The 19042-nt window shown below is 53.4% G+C and overlaps 3 protein-coding genes and 1 non-coding gene across 5 annotated transcripts; 2 read left to right on the top strand and 2 right to left on the bottom strand.

The window, feature by feature from the left end:
* The first annotated feature begins 454 nt into the window (after positions 1-454).
* Positions 455-4937, top strand: PHOSPHO1 (phosphoethanolamine/phosphocholine phosphatase 1). The gene is made up of 3 exons (XM_072356779.1): positions 455-577; positions 1805-1921; positions 2670-4937. Exons 2-3 carry the CDS (start codon positions 1877-1879, stop codon positions 3429-3431), a joined length of 807 nt encoding a protein of 268 aa, XP_072212880.1. The 5' UTR covers positions 455-577; positions 1805-1876; the 3' UTR covers positions 3432-4937.
* Positions 509-11815, top strand: GNGT2 (G protein subunit gamma transducin 2). Of its 2 annotated transcripts, XM_072356780.1 has the most exons (4): positions 509-577; positions 10441-10553; positions 11118-11207; positions 11418-11815. In XM_072356780.1, exons 3-4 carry the CDS (start codon positions 11124-11126, stop codon positions 11541-11543), a joined length of 210 nt encoding a protein of 69 aa, XP_072212881.1. In that variant the 5' UTR covers positions 509-577; positions 10441-10553; positions 11118-11123; the 3' UTR covers positions 11544-11815. The 2 variants fall into 2 exon arrangements, with proteins under 2 accessions (XP_072212881.1, XP_072212882.1); XM_072356781.1 differs by lacking the exons at positions 509-577; positions 10441-10553 and adding an exon at positions 10669-10920.
* ABI3 (ABI family member 3) lies at positions 4934-9388 on the bottom strand. The gene is made up of 8 exons (XM_072356783.1): positions 9178-9388; positions 8069-8236; positions 7475-7651; positions 6832-6914; positions 6571-6666; positions 6016-6194; positions 5784-5912; positions 4934-5602 (listed from the first exon to the last, which is right to left on the bottom strand). The coding sequence occupies exons 1-8, from the start codon at positions 9286-9288 to the stop codon at positions 5442-5444; spliced, it is 1104 nt and encodes a 367-aa protein (XP_072212884.1). The 5' UTR covers positions 9289-9388; the 3' UTR covers positions 4934-5441.
* Positions 11816-13196: 1381 nt separating the features above from the next.
* Positions 13197-13268, bottom strand: TRNAQ-UUG (transfer RNA glutamine (anticodon UUG)). Its single transcript has one exon. It is a non-coding gene; the product is annotated as a tRNA-Gln (tRNA).
* Positions 13269-19042: the final 5774 nt, after the last annotated feature.

The following is a 19042-nucleotide window of genomic DNA, read 5'->3' as shown; positions in this document are numbered from 1 at the left end:
GTAAGCAGGGTGATGGAAGTGTGCTTGGGCAGATGGGAGATGCCCCCATTGCCCAGCAGGTCCTGCAGCAGCGCTGGGTTGGGTGGGTGCAGCACTGAGCTGCTCTAACCCGGCGCCGTGTCCTGCTCTGAACCCGAAATCATGGGATTAAGCTGTAAATCCCACGGCCGGGCAGAGTTCCACTGGGATACACAGCGCTGACTGCTCCGGGGGAGATAACGAAGGTGGCAAATGTCGCTGGGCTCCTATGGGGGGAGGGAGGATGCTTGAGGGGGATGGGAGGGATAGAAAACATCGAGATTTGGAGTATAAATGACCCGGAGAGATTCATCTATGCGTGACACCAACATCTCCCTGCTTTTATTGGGGACATTTTCACCCTCGTCCCGAACTGAGTTTGTTTAACCCTTTTTTGCATTCAAGTCTCATTAATGAACCAATGTCTGATTTGTTTTCCAGTTCCAGCCTGTAGGCTCTGAATAATGTTAGGAAGCACGGCCGCTTTCGTTTCAGTTTGGAAGGACTCCTTTTCTTTTGCAGAAGGTGGAAGGACACTCTCCCAGGAAGCAGCTGCCCGGTGAGTCATCTCCACGTATAAATAGCACTGGTGGGAGCGGTGTTGCAGTTTGCTGCTTGCAGAGCAAAGGGGTGCAATGCTTCTCTTTAGATGGAAAAAGAGAGCATCCATTGCTTAGGAAATCCCGGCTCTTTATGCACAGCATAACTCCGGGACTTCAGCTTTTAGAGCTGCCTGTAAGCTGGTTTCCGTGGGGCTTTATGCAGCTGTTCCAGGGCTCTTTCTTTGTGTCCTTCAAGCTCAGACCAAAACGATTTTGGCACCAATTTAGAATATAAAGAAAGAAATGCAAAGTCACAATTAATCTTCCGTGCTGTTTATTCTTTTCCCTTTGATTCTGGGCCTGAAAATCATAGTGGTGAATTTCAGCCCCAGGCTGGCTGTGGCTTGATTTGGTTTTAAATGAACGATGCCTGTGAATACGCACCATCTTTTGGTGGGTACTTATAAACTGAAGTCGGTTTGGACAACCTGAGGTTGTGGGAGAACCAGCCCGTGGCAAAGCAACTGGATAATCCTCAATTCCTTTCCAACTCAAGCCCTTCTAACCCGGTGCTGGCCTTAAAACCACTCGATTCCCAAACAAATCCCCTACAGACAAAGAAAAACTCTTCATAAAGTGATGCTGACATATAAAAAAACCCCATAAACCATTGAAATCCTCCTCCGTTCAGTCAGCAAAGCATGGAATTGCCCACGTCCTGGTGTGTTATTCCTCCTGCCCTGGTCTCCCACCAGGCTGAACTCGGAGTTTTGGCATCCTGAGGTTTTCTGTCGCTCTGTTTTTCTCCCCGAGCACCACAAGAGGTCGGCACGATCGCGGATCCGGGGCTGTGCCTGCACTGCAGGCAACGGGTTGGCACGGCTCTACCAAGAGCTGCCTGCTCCCTTCTTTTCCTTCCAAGATAATTGCTCCATTTAAAAGAGCAGCCCAAACTAATTAGACTGCAAGAAAATCGGGACGATTTTTTTTGGAACGGGAAGTTGTTTGCCGGGTTGGGTTATTCGTGTGTGGCAAAGCCTGAGTGCTTGGGAGAGCTAAGAGGGATCAGACGCATTAAGTGGTCCCTGCCCACTCACATTGCTCCCTACGGAGTCATTTAATTCTTCAGCTCTTGGTACAAAAGGTCATGAGCTTGGAAGTTCAGTGCAGGACACAGGCACGTAGCGTGCTGCACGTCTCTGCAAATGGCAGCCATTAACCAGCATTACCCTTATGGTTTGCAGTGAGGAGCCCAACGCAGAAAGCCCTAAACAGAACCTTCAGCAAAGTGATGCTTGGAAAGTGATGGTCTTAAAATGAAAAGGTGCTGTGAGGGTGTTGGGCTGCCATGCCTGTTTAAGGTCAGTGTGATTCTCTATGTTTTCACCTCTCTGTCTCTTCCTCAAGGTCAGGGAACACAAGTGAGGTCCCTGTCCTGCATGTCTGATTGGTGGCAGGCGGTGAGCGGGGGCTGCTGGGTTTGGCACTGGGCCTGGGCTGAGGCTGTCCAGCTCTGTGCGTTGTCAGCAATGTGGTTTTACTTTGGGGAGAAGGGCAGACCTCAGCTCTGAGCCCAACCCAAAGAGAAACCACATCCAGGTGACAGCGCAAAAATTAACCTGAGAAGTCTTGTCTTTTCCAAGGAAAAAGTCATTCTTGTCCTTGCAAGGATGGCAGCAAGAGGGGTTTGTTTGCAGGTACACAAATCCTTTTGCATGGGGGTGATGGGAGTGGGATGGGGAGCAAAGTCTGCCTTGCCCCTTCCCCAGGAGCCATGGAAACACACCAATGCTGTCCCCATGTCCCTCGGGAGGACGTGTGTCAGTCCTTGGCACACTGACCACCTTGACTGCAGTACAGGGATTAGCAGTGGCAAAGTGATCTCTTTATAAGAAGGATAAACACTCCAGGGTCAGGGCTGAGGTATGTCAGCAGGGGATTACCCCCAAGCCCCCCAGCTGGGTTAATGAGCTGCATGGCAAAACGTGGGCAGGGATAATTTGGCAGAGAAACGCTGCGTTGCAACGCTGGCAGCCTCTTGTGTTTGTTGCCTTTGGCTCCAAAGCCAAATGCTCAGCTCACTGTGGGCGCTCTTCTCCCCCCCCGCAGGGTGTTGGTATGGCCAGCTCCCGGCCTCCCAAGTACCTCCTGGTCTTTGATTTTGATGAGACCATCATCAATGAGAACAGTGATGACTCCATCGTGCGGGCAGCACCGGGGCAGGCATTGCCTGAGCACATACGGCAGAGCTTCCGCGAGGGCTTCTACAATGAGTACATGCAGCGTGTCCTGGCCTATATGGGGGACCAGGGCGTCAAGATGGGGGACTTCAAGGCCGTCTATGAGAACATTCCCCTGTCTCCAGGCATGTCTGACCTCTTCCAGTTCCTCTCCAAGAACCACGAGCTCTTTGAGATCATCCTCATCTCCGATGCCAACATGTTTGGGATTGAATGCAAACTGAGAGCGGCCGGTTTTTACTCCCTCTTCCGTAAAATCTTCAGCAACCCATCCAGCTTTGACAAGAGGGGTTACTTCACCTTGGGGCCCTACCACAGCCACAAGTGCCTTGACTGCCCAGCCAATATGTGCAAGCGCAAAATCCTAACGGAGTACCTGGCCGAGAGGGCGCAGGAAGAGGTGGAGTTCGAGAGGGTATTTTACGTTGGGGATGGTGCCAATGACTTCTGCCCTTCGGTGACTTTGACTTCAGCTGATGTTGCTTTCCCCCGGAAGGGTTACCCCATGCACCAGATGACCCAGGAGATGGAGAAGAAGCAGCCTGGAACTTTCCAGGCCACCGTTGTTCCCTGGGAATCAGCTACTGAAGTTGCCCGCTATCTGCAGGAGCTCCTCAAGAAGAAGTGCTGAGGATGGATGGGCTTGTTTATGATAAGCAGCTGGGAAGGGAGAAGGCTGGGAGGTCACGTCCTGCACCCCATGTTTATTTGGCACTGCTCACTTGGACTTTGATTCTTGGACTGCTTTCCTGCCTTCTAAGCTCTCTCCCCAGTGATTGAAGCACTTTCTCTCCCCCCACATCCCCTTTCTCTTCCCTCTGCCACGTTGAGATGAAGTCTTCTCTATGCAGCTTAGATGGCTTCTCTGCTGTTGGTGGTTGGCAACACTAATGGTATGGGTTGTTTTTACCCTTTTTGACTCCTCAAGAGCAGTTCTTTACTATCCTGAAGCCAGCTCTCCTGCAGGCTGAGCCCTGCACGTGCTTCCTCTTGACTTCTCACCTCCTGCCCGTCTCCCCTCTCCATGCAGGAGCTGCATGCTGTTGCCTTCAACCCAATGCTCCAAGGGCTCCTTGCCTCTCCAGGAAGCCACAAGTAAATTCAATCTGGGCAGTTTGTGTTGCCCAGGTTCCCCAGTTCACCATTCACCCCATTCCTTGCTCAGCAGATGAGCCTCACAAAGGAGTTTATCATCCCTTCAGACTTTATTTTCTGAACACACACACAAAAAAAAAAGTCATAAGAAATCAAAGAAACCTTTTGGAAGGTTGGTACACCTTGAAGAAATACAAAGCAACCCTCCTTTAGCTCCCATTGCCCTCACCCCATTGTTTGGGGGGGGGGGGGCAGAGGCTGAATGGCTGCATCCTGCTTGAGGAAGAAGACCTGATTTCACCTTCCTCTTCCCTCCCCCTGTTGCTTCCCCTTCTGGGGCAGCAGCCCCCCTTGTTCATCCCCAGTTCATATCTTTGCTGGGTTGCATTGACTGCCCTGTGAGCACCTGCCCTGGTCCAGAGGTGCTAAAATCCCCCCCCCCCTCTCCCAGCTGCAGATAGAAGGTGCTTTAGCACTTGTGGTATCAGCTCCCCAGAGGTTAAACCCTCTCACCCCACCACAGTGTTAACTGCCCATTCTGATTGCACTCTGTAGACGGGGACTTGCAGTATTTTGCTCTCTGGCGTTGGCTCTTCCTGGATTTATCCACAGCCTTAAATGACCCCTGAGAGTGGCTTGTAACTACTCCAAAGCATAGGAACCCTGGCAACAAATCAGAGCAGTAAGGAAATAACCAAAGTAGCCCTGAGATGATCCTCCTTTATTTCATTTTTTCTTTCCTCCTTTTTCTTCGTTCTTCCTCTTCTGGACACTGTTCAACTGTGTGGAACTTAAAGCCATGGAATTAAATATATATATATACATATAGATGTATATAGATAGATATATCTATATATTACAGATACACAAGTTATTTGTATCCAGAACATAAACCTGAGAGTGAGATGGCTCTGAAGTGCACACACGTGGTGTTTCTCTTCCTCAGGCTGCAGGAGGAGGCAGGAAGCCTTGGGAGCTGCAGGGTGGGATTGGGTTATGAGCAGTGCTCTGCAGGACCCTACAGGAGCCCCTTTGGTGCAAGATTTAGACCTGGCTCACCCTCCTCTCAAGCAGCTGTGGGCAGGGGTTATTAATATCTGTGGTTATTGCCCCAGAGCTGCTCTACCCCTCGTGCTCGTTTGTGATTACTGAGCTTTGGTCCTGCTCTACCATCAGTTCTAGGGGTCTAGGAGCAGCACCAGGGCCAACCCAAGGGATTTCAGAGCTTGCTGCCCTCCCGTTTCCAACAGCTTGAGGGCCAGGGAGGGGAGTTGCCTCAGTGCTAAACCTTCACAGCATCATCATCACCATCGATTGCTGGTGTCATTAAAAGAAAGATAAAGGGTGGGAGAGGTGCAGGGAGCAGGCAGGGGGATGTGTGGGGTGCAGGCAGCAGCATCTGGCATGAGGCCGTGTCATGGCTGCAGCAAAAGGGCTGAGCTGTGCAAAACAGCAGCTGTGCAAAGCCAAAAGTCAAAGCGGAGCCCTCGCCTCCTGCACACAGCTGAGCTGGGTGGGCGATGAGGGGTCGGGTTGCTCCTGATGTTCAGAAGGGCTCCACATAATTGCCAGGGAAGAAACCTGCCTCCTCGCCCAGGATGCCTTCACACCATCCATCAGAGTACCTCCGTGTGACATAGATGAGGGCACCAGGCTCGAAGGAGAGCTCGTTGTCCTTCTGCCGTGTGTACGGGTAGATGGTCAGCACTGTGCAAAGAAGGGGAGAGAGGCCATGGAGCAGAGTGGGGACAGCTGAGATGGGCAGGAGAGAAGGGCTGAGCCTCTGCACTGCCCTGTAGTGGGACAGTCACATCCTCAGTGCTGTGACCACATCCAGGGCCAAAGAATCTGGTGGATCCCAGCAGATCTGACCCTGGAGCTGCTGTACCTTTATCCAAGTAGCTCTGAGGGACACAGGGAGGTTCCTCTGCAGCCGGTGGTGGTGGCGGGGGGGTGAAATCCTCAAAGTTGGGCAATACTGGTGGTGGTGGCAGCGGTGGCTCCGGGTCATTGGGGGCTGTAAAAGAAATTCAGTGAGGGTCAAGGGGCTCCATGTGGAGCAGAGCACAGCATTCGTGTTTGAAATGAGCACACCCCCCCCCAGACACTGCAGCACTCACCTGGAAGGCTGAAGTCTAGTGGGGGCACAGCCAGGTCCCCTGGTGGTGGTGGGAGCAGATCCCCAGGGAGAGGTGGAGGTGGTGGGATGGTGACTGCGGCTGGGGTGGGTGATGGTCCCGGGAGGGGTGGAGGTGGGGGTGGTGCTGGGATGACTTCCCCAGGGGCTCCTCCACTAGAGCTGGGGATTCAGAGTCAGGGTAAAGGGGTGTATGTGGGGGGGTGGGAGGGGGAAGGCATGTCTCAGCCCTCCCATCTTTGAACACTGTCTGCCCTGTGCTAGGACAGGGTGACACCCAGTGCTGTCACCGTGGGCAGGGCACCCCAGCATCCGTGTTCAAAGCCATTTCCCCATCCTGTGCCTTAAGTTTCCCCCTTGGGAACCACCTCTGTTATTTTGCTCTAGATACACACAGTGAATTTCCTGCTCTCTAAAACGATATTGCTTATCAAAACCTCTCTGCAAATAGATGCACTGGGGGTAACCACAGCTGCCCTAGACCCACTGATTAACCCTCCCTGGGTATTCCAGACACCCCCCTGGCCCAGGCTGGTACCTGACTGATGTCAGAGAGGAAGCAGATGAAGCTGCAGAGAGCTTTCCCTCGGGAACCACAGGGGGCTGGATGGGCTCAGGGACACGAGTGCTCCTCCTGCCAACAGAGCAGGCACTGAGCCCATGCTGACAGGTGGTGGCTTGGCATGAGGACAGGACACAGAGGGCAGCTGCATTGGGCAGTGCACCCCATGGCTCTGTCCCTGCTCAGTGACCACCCGAGCTAAAGATTCCCTACTGCACACCATCCCAGAGGTCTCACCCCATGGTGCCTGCAGACTGTGTGGTTATCTTGATCCCTTTCCGAGACAGTGTGCCTGTCCTGGACAGCTGGGTACTGTGATCCTGCAGGCAGGAGAAAACACATACACATGACAAGCTCATTGCACCCCATGCCTACCATACCCTTACAGCACCCCCAAGGCCTTTGCTGAACCCTTCTCAAAAGGATGGAGGGGGGGGGGGGGGCGGTGGGGAGCTGCCCCAGCTGATAGAAGCAGACATTGGTGCTGCTGTCTGGCATTGCCACCGTGGGAACTGCAGCCCCAGCACTGCCACTTCCCCTCCGACTCCTTAGTGGTTTCACACTGTGCACGTGGCTCTGATGCTGCTGAAAACCCACAGACGCCTTCCGGTGAGGGGGGGTAGCTTACAGGGGCAGGGGAGCACAGCAGCCCAGCCTCAGACTTAGCCAAGCAACTCTGGGACTGTGTTCCTTTGTGACATTGACAGTGTCCCATTCCCCTCCTGCCCCAAGATGAGCCCCGCTGGGACAAGTCCTGGAGTGAGCTGGGGGAAGCATGGACAGACCCCCCTGCTCCATCCAGGAGGGGTTTGTGCCCCCATCAGGTCACAGAAGGCCCATCTAAGCCCCCATCTACCCATGGGACACCCTCCACGCTGACCTTTATGCCGTGACCAATGTCATCCAGGATGCTGAAGTTGAGGGGTTTCCTGTAGTAGGGCTCCAGGGAGGGTGGGTTGGGGGGGGACGTGATCTTCTGGTGGGATGGGAACCTCTTGCTGACGGTCAGAGCGCCGATCTCCCGACGAGACACTTTCTCCTTGTGCATGTCAACACTCTGCGGAGGTGGCAGGAAAGGCTCTAAGAAGCCTTCAAATGTCAGGAAGAAGGCGAGTGGCTGCAGGGCTCTGCATCAATGTCCCCAGTTCTCCAAGGGGACAAGGCCAGTGTCCACCAAGGGGAGATAACAGCATCTGAGCCCATGTGACTGCTGCACAGTGGCTCCTTGGGGGCTTCCCCAGAGGCTGCCATGGTCCCCAAGCACCCAGACCAAGACAACCCCTCAAGAACAGTTTCCCACCCCTCGATAGACTTGTCCTTTAGCTTCTTGGGTGACCAAAGTGCTGCGGGGGCTGACAGGCCATTAAAACCACAGGAAAGGATGGTCTCCAGTAGGGACTGTGAGCTGCTCTTTTCTCAGGGCCCAAACCCCACAGCACTACAGACCCATGGCAGTGGCTGAGGTCAAACCCACCTGGGCTACACAGCTGACATTGGCCTCCAGCTTTTGCAGCTCGGCTGCCTGCAGGTCCAGCAGCTGCAGGAAGGTGGTGGCCAGGCTGCTGACTTGGTAAGCCACGCTGGCCAAGGACTGTGTGCTGAACGCCATCGTCTCCTCCAGAGCCTTCCTCTTGTCGCTTGCCTGGAGGGTGAAACACAGCTGTGATGAGCTGTGAACACAAAGTGACTGAGAGCACAAAGTGCCGCCGCCACCATATCCACACCAGGGTCACAAGGGAGCAATAGGGGCTTCCTTCTGCTTTCCAAATGCATCACAGTTCCTCCAGCTCAGGCAGCGGGACTCAGCGATGCTCAGCACCATCAGGGTGCAGTGGGAGAAGCATAGAGGGGATCAGGAGGGTCTGTGCTGTTGGGGACTGTTCCAGCCCCGCCGTCAGCAGCTGGGGGAGCAGTCTCGGTTCTCTGAACTGTTTTGCATGCTTCCCCTTCAGAGATGCAGCTGGGGGCTGTGAACCAGCCAGAAGCTTCAGCATGACAAAACAACCCCGTCCTGTAGATGATGCTTAACTGAGGCAGCAGCAATGCCCAGCCATGGGACGGGGAGTGCAGGGTCACAGCCCCAGATGGGGTGGGGGCACAACCATCAGCACCCCCTTGGGTCTGCCATGGGGGAGTGGGGCTACCAAGGTAGGGTCCTTAAAGCACCCAGGAGACCCCCAGTCAGGGCACTGTCCAATAGGGCCAAACCAACCCTTTGCCAACCCCTCAGCAGGTCACAGGGATAGGGGGCAGGAGGACAGCACAGAGCCCAGTGCCCACCCTATGCTGGGAAGGAGTGAGCACTGTCAGCATCTCCCAAACCCTGAGCTGCCATCCCTGCTCCCCTCCTGCACCAAAAGCCCCAGAAGACCCCCCCCACGTCCCACACATAACCCTGATGGTTGAGCAGAGGGGAAACTGAGGCACAAGAGAAGCACTGAGCGCTCTCAATGATGGGCAGGAAATGAATGGGAACAGCAAAGCCTTCACCCCCACACCATCCTCCCCATCACCACCACCACCACAGACCCCCTCCCCATATCCCATCCACCCCCCAGCCCCACACACATCCCCACCCCCCACCTGCAGGTAGTTGCTCTCGCAGTACTCGGCCACACGCTGCAGGTTGCTGTGGTTATCACGCAGTCCCTGCCGTGCTGCGGGGACATCGCAGGGCTGCAGAGGCTCCGCCATAGTCGCTGGGACCGGAGCCCACTTCCTCCCCAGCCTTTCAGGCGCCGCGTTTTGAAGCTCGCGGTGATGCTGACGCAGCGCTTTGCGGATGCTCCGTGGGTTGTGTCACCTCTCCCATCTCCGCTTGGTGGCACGGAGGGGCCTGCAGGTGGAACCTGAAAGCTCTTGGAGTGATGCAACCTGCTCTTCACTTCGCTACTCACCCCCACCCTCCTAATTCAACCAGCCCCATCAAGGGGGCATGGCTTCTTCATGAGGCTGAAGGCAGCATGGCCACGGGCAGGACACCATTTGCAGGACAGTGCTGCAGTTTGGCTCCTGACAGCCCAAATTTGGTATCTTGGAGCTTGCACCTTCATCCTCTGATGGAGCCCGGTGGGCAGCACCCTAACCCTAACCCTTCCCCTTGCCTTTATGGGACTGGCAGGAGGAGATCTAGCCCCAGGGTGGTGCTTCCATTGCCAGCTCATCTTCTCAGGCTGGGTGCAGCCATCAGTTTCTGCTTGGCTCCGTGTGCTGGGACAACACGTCCCTCCTTGTGCTTTGCTAATGGCTTTTCCCATCCGCACCGGACAGTGCAAGAGGCCGTGGTCAAGGGCAGGAAACTCTCACTTCCCAGCACTGGGAGGGTCCCTCATGCTGGGAATCCCCCTCCACCACCTCCTCCTCCTCCTCATGCTTCCTCGGGGCCTCCTGAGCTCTGTCCTCAGCTTCAGTGCTTCACATGGGCAAAGCAAGAGCCAAATGTCCATAATTGCCCACAGCAATTAATGCTGTGGATGAGGGAAATGATGAACCAGATCTGCTTCTCACACCCTTAATGGCCAAGAGCCACCCCAGCTGCCTCCTGGCCCCCTCCAGTCCCCTCATGCCAGCTCCCATCCTCTCCATTCCATCCCATAGGGGATGCTCCCTTTGCTCCCCCAGCCAGGCCCCGGGCCTGCATAGGCTCAAACACACACAGTGGGAGCTCAGGGGCTGTTGAGTGCCCCATAAAGCTCATCTCCAACCTTGCCCTTCCTCCCTCACCCTCCCCTATGGCCCCACCACTGATTACCCCGAGCTTTGAGGCTAATGCCCAACACCTGACCAGCTTATTCTTCTGAGTCTATTATCAGCTTAGGGACCAAAGACATCTGCTCCTTGCTGCAGGCTGGGAGATCTGAAGGAGTCTTCAATCAGAACAGTGCAGGCACAGAGGACAGCAGCTCGATGGGTTTCTGAACACCTCCAGCAGTGAGAGGGGCAGCCCCTCATCCATACAGGTAAGTGGCTCTGCTTCCTCCAGGCACAAAGGCATTGCAGGTGCTACCATCAGCCCCATGAGCTGATAGCACAGCTGAGCCGCATCTTTCATCTCCTCGGGATCCACCATAAGCATTGATGGGGAGAGGAGCACTGGGCATGTATGCCATGAAAACAGCCACACAAAACCAGCAGGGTTTGGGGAACAGAAGCTCGATGCCTTCCAAAGCAGGGACAAGACACGTTGCTGCTTAATCGCATTCCTCTTTATGATTTAAGAGGTTTAATATGGGAGCAGCACAAGCCAACTCTCCAAGTCTCTCTTATAACCCTCGGATGCACCTTTGTTAAAAACAAGATGGGCTTTTTCAACTCCCAGCATGGAAGGTCTCTGTGCACACAGAGGTAACGGCAGTGAAGGGACACAGTTAACACAACCTCTCACTTGCAGGGCTGGCACAAGGAGTGGAGGGCTGTTATCAGCTGTTATTTGCAGTAGCATTAGGGTAAAAGCAACAGTCCCTAACGTGCCTTAGGACAAGCCTGACTATACTTCAAGCACGTGCCATCTCTGTTGGTTACAGGGCAGAATGGCTCAGGATATGACAGAGAAGGAACTGTTGAAAATGGAATTGGATCAGCTGAAGAAGGAGGTGAAGAATGAGAGGCAAATGGTGAGTATTGCCCCAAAACGCAACACTGGGGGTAACTTTGGCACCCTGAGGATGCTGATGGGACACACCACAGCCAAGGGCAGCTCTGTGGGTCCCTCTCCCAGAGGCTCACATGGATTTGTAGGCAGACGATGAGCAAAAGAGCAGCTCTGCAGCTGCTGCTTGTTCCCATAACCCACATTGGGCGTCTCCTTCCTTCCTTCCTTGCAGGTCTCCAAGACTGGCAAAGAGCTCAAGGAGTACATAGAATCCATGGCGGGAGAGGACCCGCTTTTAAAAGGTGTCCCTGAGGACAAGAACCCCTTTAAAGAGAAGGGTGGCTGTACGATAAGCTGACATCCTTCCTCCTCCTGCACCGCCCTGCTTTGGGCACAGAGCCGTTCCCATATTCAAGCCAAGACTGTCAGAAACCTGCTTTCCCTATAGTCTGACCTCAGCACCGAGGGGAACCGAAACAAAATGTAGTTGCATCTGAAGTAGCAGCAGAAAAAAATATAGAGGGGGGAAAAAAGAAAAGGAAGAAATATCACCCCTCTGATCCCAGAGATGAGGTGCAGCGGATGGAGCAGAGCGTGTCTGTGTGCTCCCATCACTGACTCAGGGTTGGTTTGCAGCAGGCAGCAGCAAAGTGGGCTTTAATGGCACAGGTAGGGCTATAGGAATGGGTACGGCTGTTACCTATTGGTACGGGGGGTGGGGGGTGTAGGGCTGTATTGAAACAAGTGGGGCTGTAAATAGACTCCAACTCCTGGCAGCCGAGCAGCAAAGCAGGTTCCGAAGCCCTGAGCTGAGCCCTTTTACTGCAGAGAATCACCCCGGTGGCATCTCGCTCCCGTTATCTCCTATCAGTGCCTCCATTCCCCATCTGGCACAGGCAGACAAACACACTCTGCTGCCCTGAGGCTCCCCAGGGGTCTGATGCTTTCATCTCCTCCATCGTAACTCGGGGCCATCGCTGCTCACAGATCGCACCTCCCACCCGCAATGCGTCTACAGGCGCTATTGAAGGGGAGGGGGGGTCCAAATAACCCAAACGAGGCACTGGAAGGAGCAAAACCTCCATCAAAAAGCTCAACCTGACTCCGGGTCCAACTCGGGGAACCACAATTGATCAAAGCCCGGAGCTTTGCTGTCCGGTTCTGCTGCTCCAGGTGCTGCTTCGGTTTCACCATCCGCTCCGTGCAGCCGGAGGAAAAGCAGAGATGCTGTAAAGTCTCAATGTGACACCATCGATAGGGATCATCGACTCGGAACCGGGACGGTTCTATTTAAGGATGGCACAGAAACCGGGGCAGATTGGGGCACAGGGATGGGATGGGATGGGGGGGGGTGGGGGGGGGGGCACAAAGAAAAGGGGAGAAATAAAGGTTTTGTTCTTCCTCTGGTGGAAATACTGAATAAATCCACTCGGTTCCAAACACGGTCTCTCTGTTTTTCTTGTGCCTCCATAAACATCATCTCCGGGCCAACACCTCCCATCCCGGCCGCTCATCCCGGTTGAGGTCCCATAGAGCTCCGCATCCCCTGAGCTCATCGAAGGCAGCCGGCTGAAGCCCCGCAAAGGGCTCTGGATGCGGGACATCCCGCATCACCCCCAGCCCGACCCGCTCTGAACGCCCCCACTCGCATCTCAGCCTTTATCAATGAACCCCCCCCCCGATAGCAGAGGGAGGGAGGGGGGAAGCTCCCAGCCAATAGCAGCGCTCGAAGTCGTGAGTGTCGCCCCGCCCGCCCAATCGGAGCCAGCTCCTGGATTAGCTCCCACCCACTCATTTAACACCGCCCCCCCCCCCCCCCCCCCGCGCATGCGCATCACAGCGCCGGCGCCCCCGCACAAAATGGAGGCCGGGAGGTGCGCGGCGCCGGTGCGGGTTGGGGGGGGGGGGGGGATGGTGGGGAGGTGAGTGCGGGGCGATCCCGCAACGCTCCCCGCATCACCGCCGCTCTCCCGCCGCTCCAGCTCCACGCCGAGAAGCAAAAAGATACGGGAGGTCCCACCGAGATTTGAACTCGGATCGCTGGATTCAAAGTCCAGAGTGCTAACCATTACACCATGGGACCACGGCATACGAGTTGCGCCACGGCGCCTTCAGGCTCTACTCGCTGCCGCGGGGCGTCCGAGCCGACCCCGACCCTAATGCCGGTCCCAATGGGGTCCGCTTCGTACGGCCCTATTGCCGCCTCCCCTTTCACCCCCCCCAAGCTGCTTTTCCCCCTTTAAACCGGGACTCCGTCACCCCCCCACCCAGCGGCGAGAAAATGGCATTCCAGCGTCCTCTAAACGCCATTGAATCGTGACATGGGGTTGGGTTCCACCACCGCTATGGGACAACCCCAAACCCTCGCCCCCCCCCCCACTTCTATTTCTTCTTTACCCCCTTCCCAAATAGATAAAAAACAGCATTGGGGTTTTTTTTGTGTATTTTTTTCCCCCCCCTTTTTTTTTTTATTCAATTTTTTTATTATTATTTATTATTTCTTAATGAAGCAGTGGAATAAAGCAGCTCGTGGCCAAACCTCACTGGGAGAGAAATAAAGCCCGAGGTCCATCCGCCATCCTTATTACCTCCACACCCAAAGCAACTGCCTCAAGCGTGGGAAGGATGGGGGGTGGGACAGGCAAAGGGAAAGGTAGAAAGAAACAGCCAAGAGGAGGAATACCAGCATTGGCCCCATATAGTACAATGGTCCGGAAGAACAGCCTGAAATGGCATTGAGGGGGGGCTACTGGGAGATGGTGCTTTGGCCATTGGTGTGGTGAGCACCCTCGGGTGCCAGCTTGTCCCGTGGCTCTTGAAGGTGGGGTGAATGGGAGCCCAGAGCTGGCTCTGTTGGATCAGATTGTATGGCTGGAGGCTCAGGGCAGTGCTCGTGTTGTCACCAGCCCAGTGGCACCAACCCAATGCCACCAACTTAGTGTCACCAACCTGGTATAACCAACCTGGTACCCACCAGGGAGCCATTAGCCTGATGCCACCAACTTGGGTTGATCCAGGTTGGTGGGACCTATTCAGAGCCAACTTGGTGCCACCCATCAACCTGGTTCCATGAACTTAGCGCCACCAACCTGGTACCATCAGGGAGCCATCAGTCTGATGCCACCATCTTGGGTTGGACTGGGTTGGTGGCACCAATTCAGAGCCAACTCGGTGCCACCAACCTGATGACATCAATCTGGTACCACCCACCCCTATTGACTGCTGGCCCAAGCATCTCCCACCCATTCATGATAGGGAATGCTGGGGAGCTGCTGGAGTTCTACTGTTGAGAGAAGAAAACATCAACGTTCAAAAGGGGGAAGGAAAAAAGAAAAGACCAAAACAAACGTTAACGGATGTCGGAGCATTAAAAAAAACAACAAAATACAATTAAAAATCAGTCACAAGCCAAGAGTTCGGACTGCTGAGGTCTGAAGCTTTTACAACTAACAACCACTTTAAAGTGAAAAGCAAGCCCATAAATGCTATGTTGAAAGAACATCTTTTCTTTGGAAAAAGAGTAAGTTCATCCCTCCCCCCCTCCCCTATCTCCCCCTCTAAACTACAGCATGTGGAGTTGCCACTATCTAGTTTGAATCTATTGTCACTAAGAGGTAGATAAACAAAAAATGACTTGGTTCTATATAGGAGGTCACACCACAGGGCTGATGTGGTGGAGCAGGCAGACCCCCGGCCTCAGGGCTTCCTCGGGGGCTTTGCCTTATGTAGGGTGACCCCAGAAGTCATTGGGTTCCAATGCAGCCACCCAAAGCTGGGTCCAAGGCAGCATCAGGGGAAGGGGAAGGCACATGTTGGGTCTGAGGACTGGATTTTGCCTCCTGAAGTCAACCAAAGTTTGATGTCAGCACTGAATCCAGATGTGTGTCAAATGAACCTGCTGGGTAATGGACACTTTGACCCCTTCCAGTGATTCTCACAGTTTCCATTCTGATTCCAAACAATCCTATCTGGTTTCTAGGGGGGACCCCACTGGCAGTGAGGGGGTGACATGGGAAGGATGGGGCCCTGCGGGATGCCCTGCCCCAAGCACTGCATCCCTATGGATAACAGCCTGTGCTGCTTTACAGAGACCATTTCCCAAATGGGTCAGAATAAAATGGCTTTGGTTCTGCACTACAGCTGTCACACAGGCCTCAAATTTGGTGCTGGTTATTTCCCTCCCCCACCTCCCCAAGCAAAAATATCCCTTCTCATCATTAGCTCACATTGATGCTTTCTAGTTCGTAACCCACTGCTTTGCCACCATGGCCCAACACAGCATCCCTGATGGGAGCATCCCTGTACCCAAAGCTCCATAATGCAACAATGGGTTCATTTCCAATGGGCCCAATGTACTGCCCAGTGACCAAACCAGCAGCCTTCCCCATCAGTTCTCCTCTGGGATGGCCCTGGAGTCTGGGGGGTGAACTGAGCCCAAAGCCCCCCTGTGCCCAATGCTCAGCCCTGAGGTAGTTTGCATGTGTGCGTCTGCAGCATGTGCATGTCCTCTAAAATTCACCATCAAAGAGCTTCTCTGCCTTCTGGTTTCCCTTTGGGGCTTATCCAGAATCACAAATATTGCAAAGAAAAAGGGGAAAAAGTAATAGAAACCCACCAAAATGATGAAGGAAGGCCGAGTCCACTGAGCCAGGCTCTGTTTTTCCCCTTCCTACTCAGCACCACCAAAGCTCACACCTCTGATAGGAGCTGAAGCATCACTCAGCTCAATGCTGACCCCCAGCTCTGCCCCCCCACTTGGACCCTTCCACCTGCTGGCACCCAGCATCATCCTCCCCCTTTCCAACAAGATGGAATGGAAGCCTCCTGAACAAAATCACTGCCAACCACTGCTCCCAAAGCAAACCCGCAGCCCAAATCCTTCACCTCTTCATCCGCACAGCCCACGGTCAGGCTGGAACATTAACAGCAAGAGCGTTACTGGGATGCTGAAAGGATGGTGGCTCAAGGGATGCTTATAGGAACCTGCACTCTTTACAGGCTCGCACTGACTTCATCCAAATGAAACAGAAGCTACAGCAGAGAAAAATAAAATAGAATTAAAATAAAAATAGGGAAAGAGAAAGAAAAGACTCCGTAAAACCCAGTGCTGCTGAAGCCCCATTGCCTCAGACACACACTGAGGACTGAGAAAGCGGGCAGAGCTTGGAAGGACCAAACAAAATCGGATCGATTGATTTATTTTTTTTTGGTGGGGTTTATTTGGTTTTGTTTTTAATTTGCCTCCAGCTGAAAGACAACACAACATCCTGACAGCATGAATACAAACCCCATCACCCACGCAGCATCACTTTGCCCGGTGCGTGGCACTGAGGACCACAAAGTGCTTTGGGGGGCACGGGGGGCTGTGGGCAGTACCCTGTGAGGTAGGTGAGCAGCATGAGCCCCAGCGAGGAGAAACCGAGGCACAGAGGAATTCTCCTCATTATTTTTGCTTCCTTTCCACCCTCAGCACCAATGGGAATTCCTCAGCCCTGGGGAGCAGAACACCAGCGTGCTCCCATTCCCCCCTTTCTCTCCTATATCCTAGATGTTCCCCACATCCTCAAGTCAAAGCTCAGCCCCCCCAAGGGGAGGAACACCCCAAACTCACAGTCCACAGTAGGGTAGGGTTGGGCTTGCTGCTTTTCTCAATGCAAAAGAAATTAAATATATAAACCCAAAAGGATTTCTGGAGGGAAAGCAAAGGGCGGTTCAGGGGGCAGAAGCTGAGGATGCTGCTGCCCTTCTGGTCCTTAGCAAAGCTGTGCCATGAGTGAGCACCTGCCCGATCCCTGCTGCTATCAGATTTTTATCATTCAGTAGGTGGGGGGGGGGGGTGATATTCTTGCTTTCAAAGTGGGGTGGTTTCCCCTAAGCTGCTTCCCAACCCCCCTTCCCCAGTGCAAAGTAAGCAGCTAACAGGCAGCGGGGTTCCTTCTCCCTTCCTGCTCATGGGCATCCCTGATTCAAAGCTCACATCTCCTTCCCTGGGACCTGGGGCAGGGATCCCTGCTGCATCCAGGCAGGAGAAAGGCACGAGTCCTATTGAACTCCATGGGACATCAGCAGGAATTTAAACAGGGATTGAAGGGATACCACCAAAGGCAGCCTTGCCCCTTCCTAGCAGCCACCCTTAGGAAAACAAAGCAGCCCCTAGAGAACCTCCCAGCCCTTGGGACAGCACCATAAAGCACAGCTCCCACAAGGGGATGGCAATGGGAGCAGCGTGGGGTGGCACTGGGATGGCAGCACAGCAATGGGGGGAAAGCATCACAGGTTTCCCTGAGTCACCATCAGGTTTAGGTTACGTGTCTGGATCTGGATCTTATCCATGCAACAACCAGAGGAACAGGACAGGGGGGGGAGGGAGGGGGAAAATGGGTCTTTTTTTTCTCCTCAATGATACACTTTGCACCAGTTATCAAAACCAAACCAAAAACAAACTAACAAAAAAGCTTGCTGTGGGGAAAAAAAAACAAACAATACAGTTCTTATCATCACCGATGTCTGAATAACACTGAGCTGTAAGAAGTAGAGAGCCAGAGATTAACACAAGTGAGAAACCATCTCCCTATAGGACACAATGGCAGCCCCAGCTGGGACCATAGGCAGCCCACCGCCCACTGCAAGGGATCACCCACGTCCCCATGCACCTCCATTTCCACGTTCTCATCCAATGCAAAATGGGTCGTTTTCCTGCAGGGACGGTGATAATAACAGCAAGATGGCACGTAAAGAGAAGAAGAACCTTTTCAAGCATGTAGGGTGAGGTCCGTGCCTGTTATTCGTGAGGGTCGTTCTATCTTTCTCTCTCTCTCCTCCGTGTGCGTTTGTAGAAGAAAAGTTGGTTTCCATTTATCTGCCCTTTCCCCCCCCACCCCCTTTTTTTTGTTGTTGTTGTTTTTTTCCTTTTCTTATTTTTTTTTACTCGCTTTATCCTCGGTAAAACTGAGGCAAATCTCTGCAATGAGTTTACCAGCATCATCATGGAGAAGACGGGCGGCCGTTGCCTCCATGGCAGCACCGCTGGGGAGTTCCGTATGGGTTTGGTTTATGGAGCTCCATATGGGTTTGCTTTATGGTGGTCTATATGGCTGCAGGACACCACCTTGGGTGGTTGGGGTGGCTCAGTGTGCCCCATATGGTGCTGAGCTCCGTTCCAAGAGTGCTTCGTGGAGGCAACTCCATCCTCATTGCCCACAGTGGAAGATTACCAATCCCAAGCTCTTCAGCTGTTTGGTTTCCCAATGGAGTTGGATGGACCTTTTGTGTCATCCAGTGGTTTTGCTGTTGGTTTTGTTTCCTCTTCCTTTGTTTTCACACGTGGGGGGGAAAAAAAAGAAGAAGAAAGAAAGAAAGAAAGTCTTTGCAATTGAAAAACATCAGCGGGCTCCCATTAGTCCAAGGTCTCAAAGAGCTGCGACATCCAACAGCTTGCATGTTGTGTTGGCATTCCTGCCTGGCTTTGGGAAAGGCCAACACCATCCGTGCTGCCATCATTTCCACTATGGCTGAGATTTCTGTCGTTCTCCATAGAGAGCTCATCATCATCATCATCATCATCAATGACACCTGGGGACCCCGGGCGCAGCTCTCCTGGCTCACAAGAAATCACCAACAACTTAACTTCTCTTTTTCATTAAAAAAATAAAATATTCAAGACTATCAGCTTTTTTTTTTCCTTTTTTTTTTATATATAAAATACCAGCAAGCCCCCCACAAAAAAAAACCAAAAAAAAACCAAAAAAAAAACCCCAAAAAAACAACAAAAAAAAAATTCAACTGCTGAGGTAACGTCATACCTTGAGGTAGCTTTTTTTTTTTATCCTTTTCTTTCTTTTTTTTTCCCTCTTTGTT

The sequence above is a fragment of the Excalfactoria chinensis genome, chromosome 24 (assembly GCF_039878825.1).
Source record: "Excalfactoria chinensis isolate bCotChi1 chromosome 24, bCotChi1.hap2, whole genome shotgun sequence".
Taxonomy (NCBI): domain Eukaryota; kingdom Metazoa; phylum Chordata; class Aves; order Galliformes; family Phasianidae; genus Excalfactoria; species Excalfactoria chinensis.
This window is presented reverse-complemented; position numbering and strand designations above follow the sequence as displayed.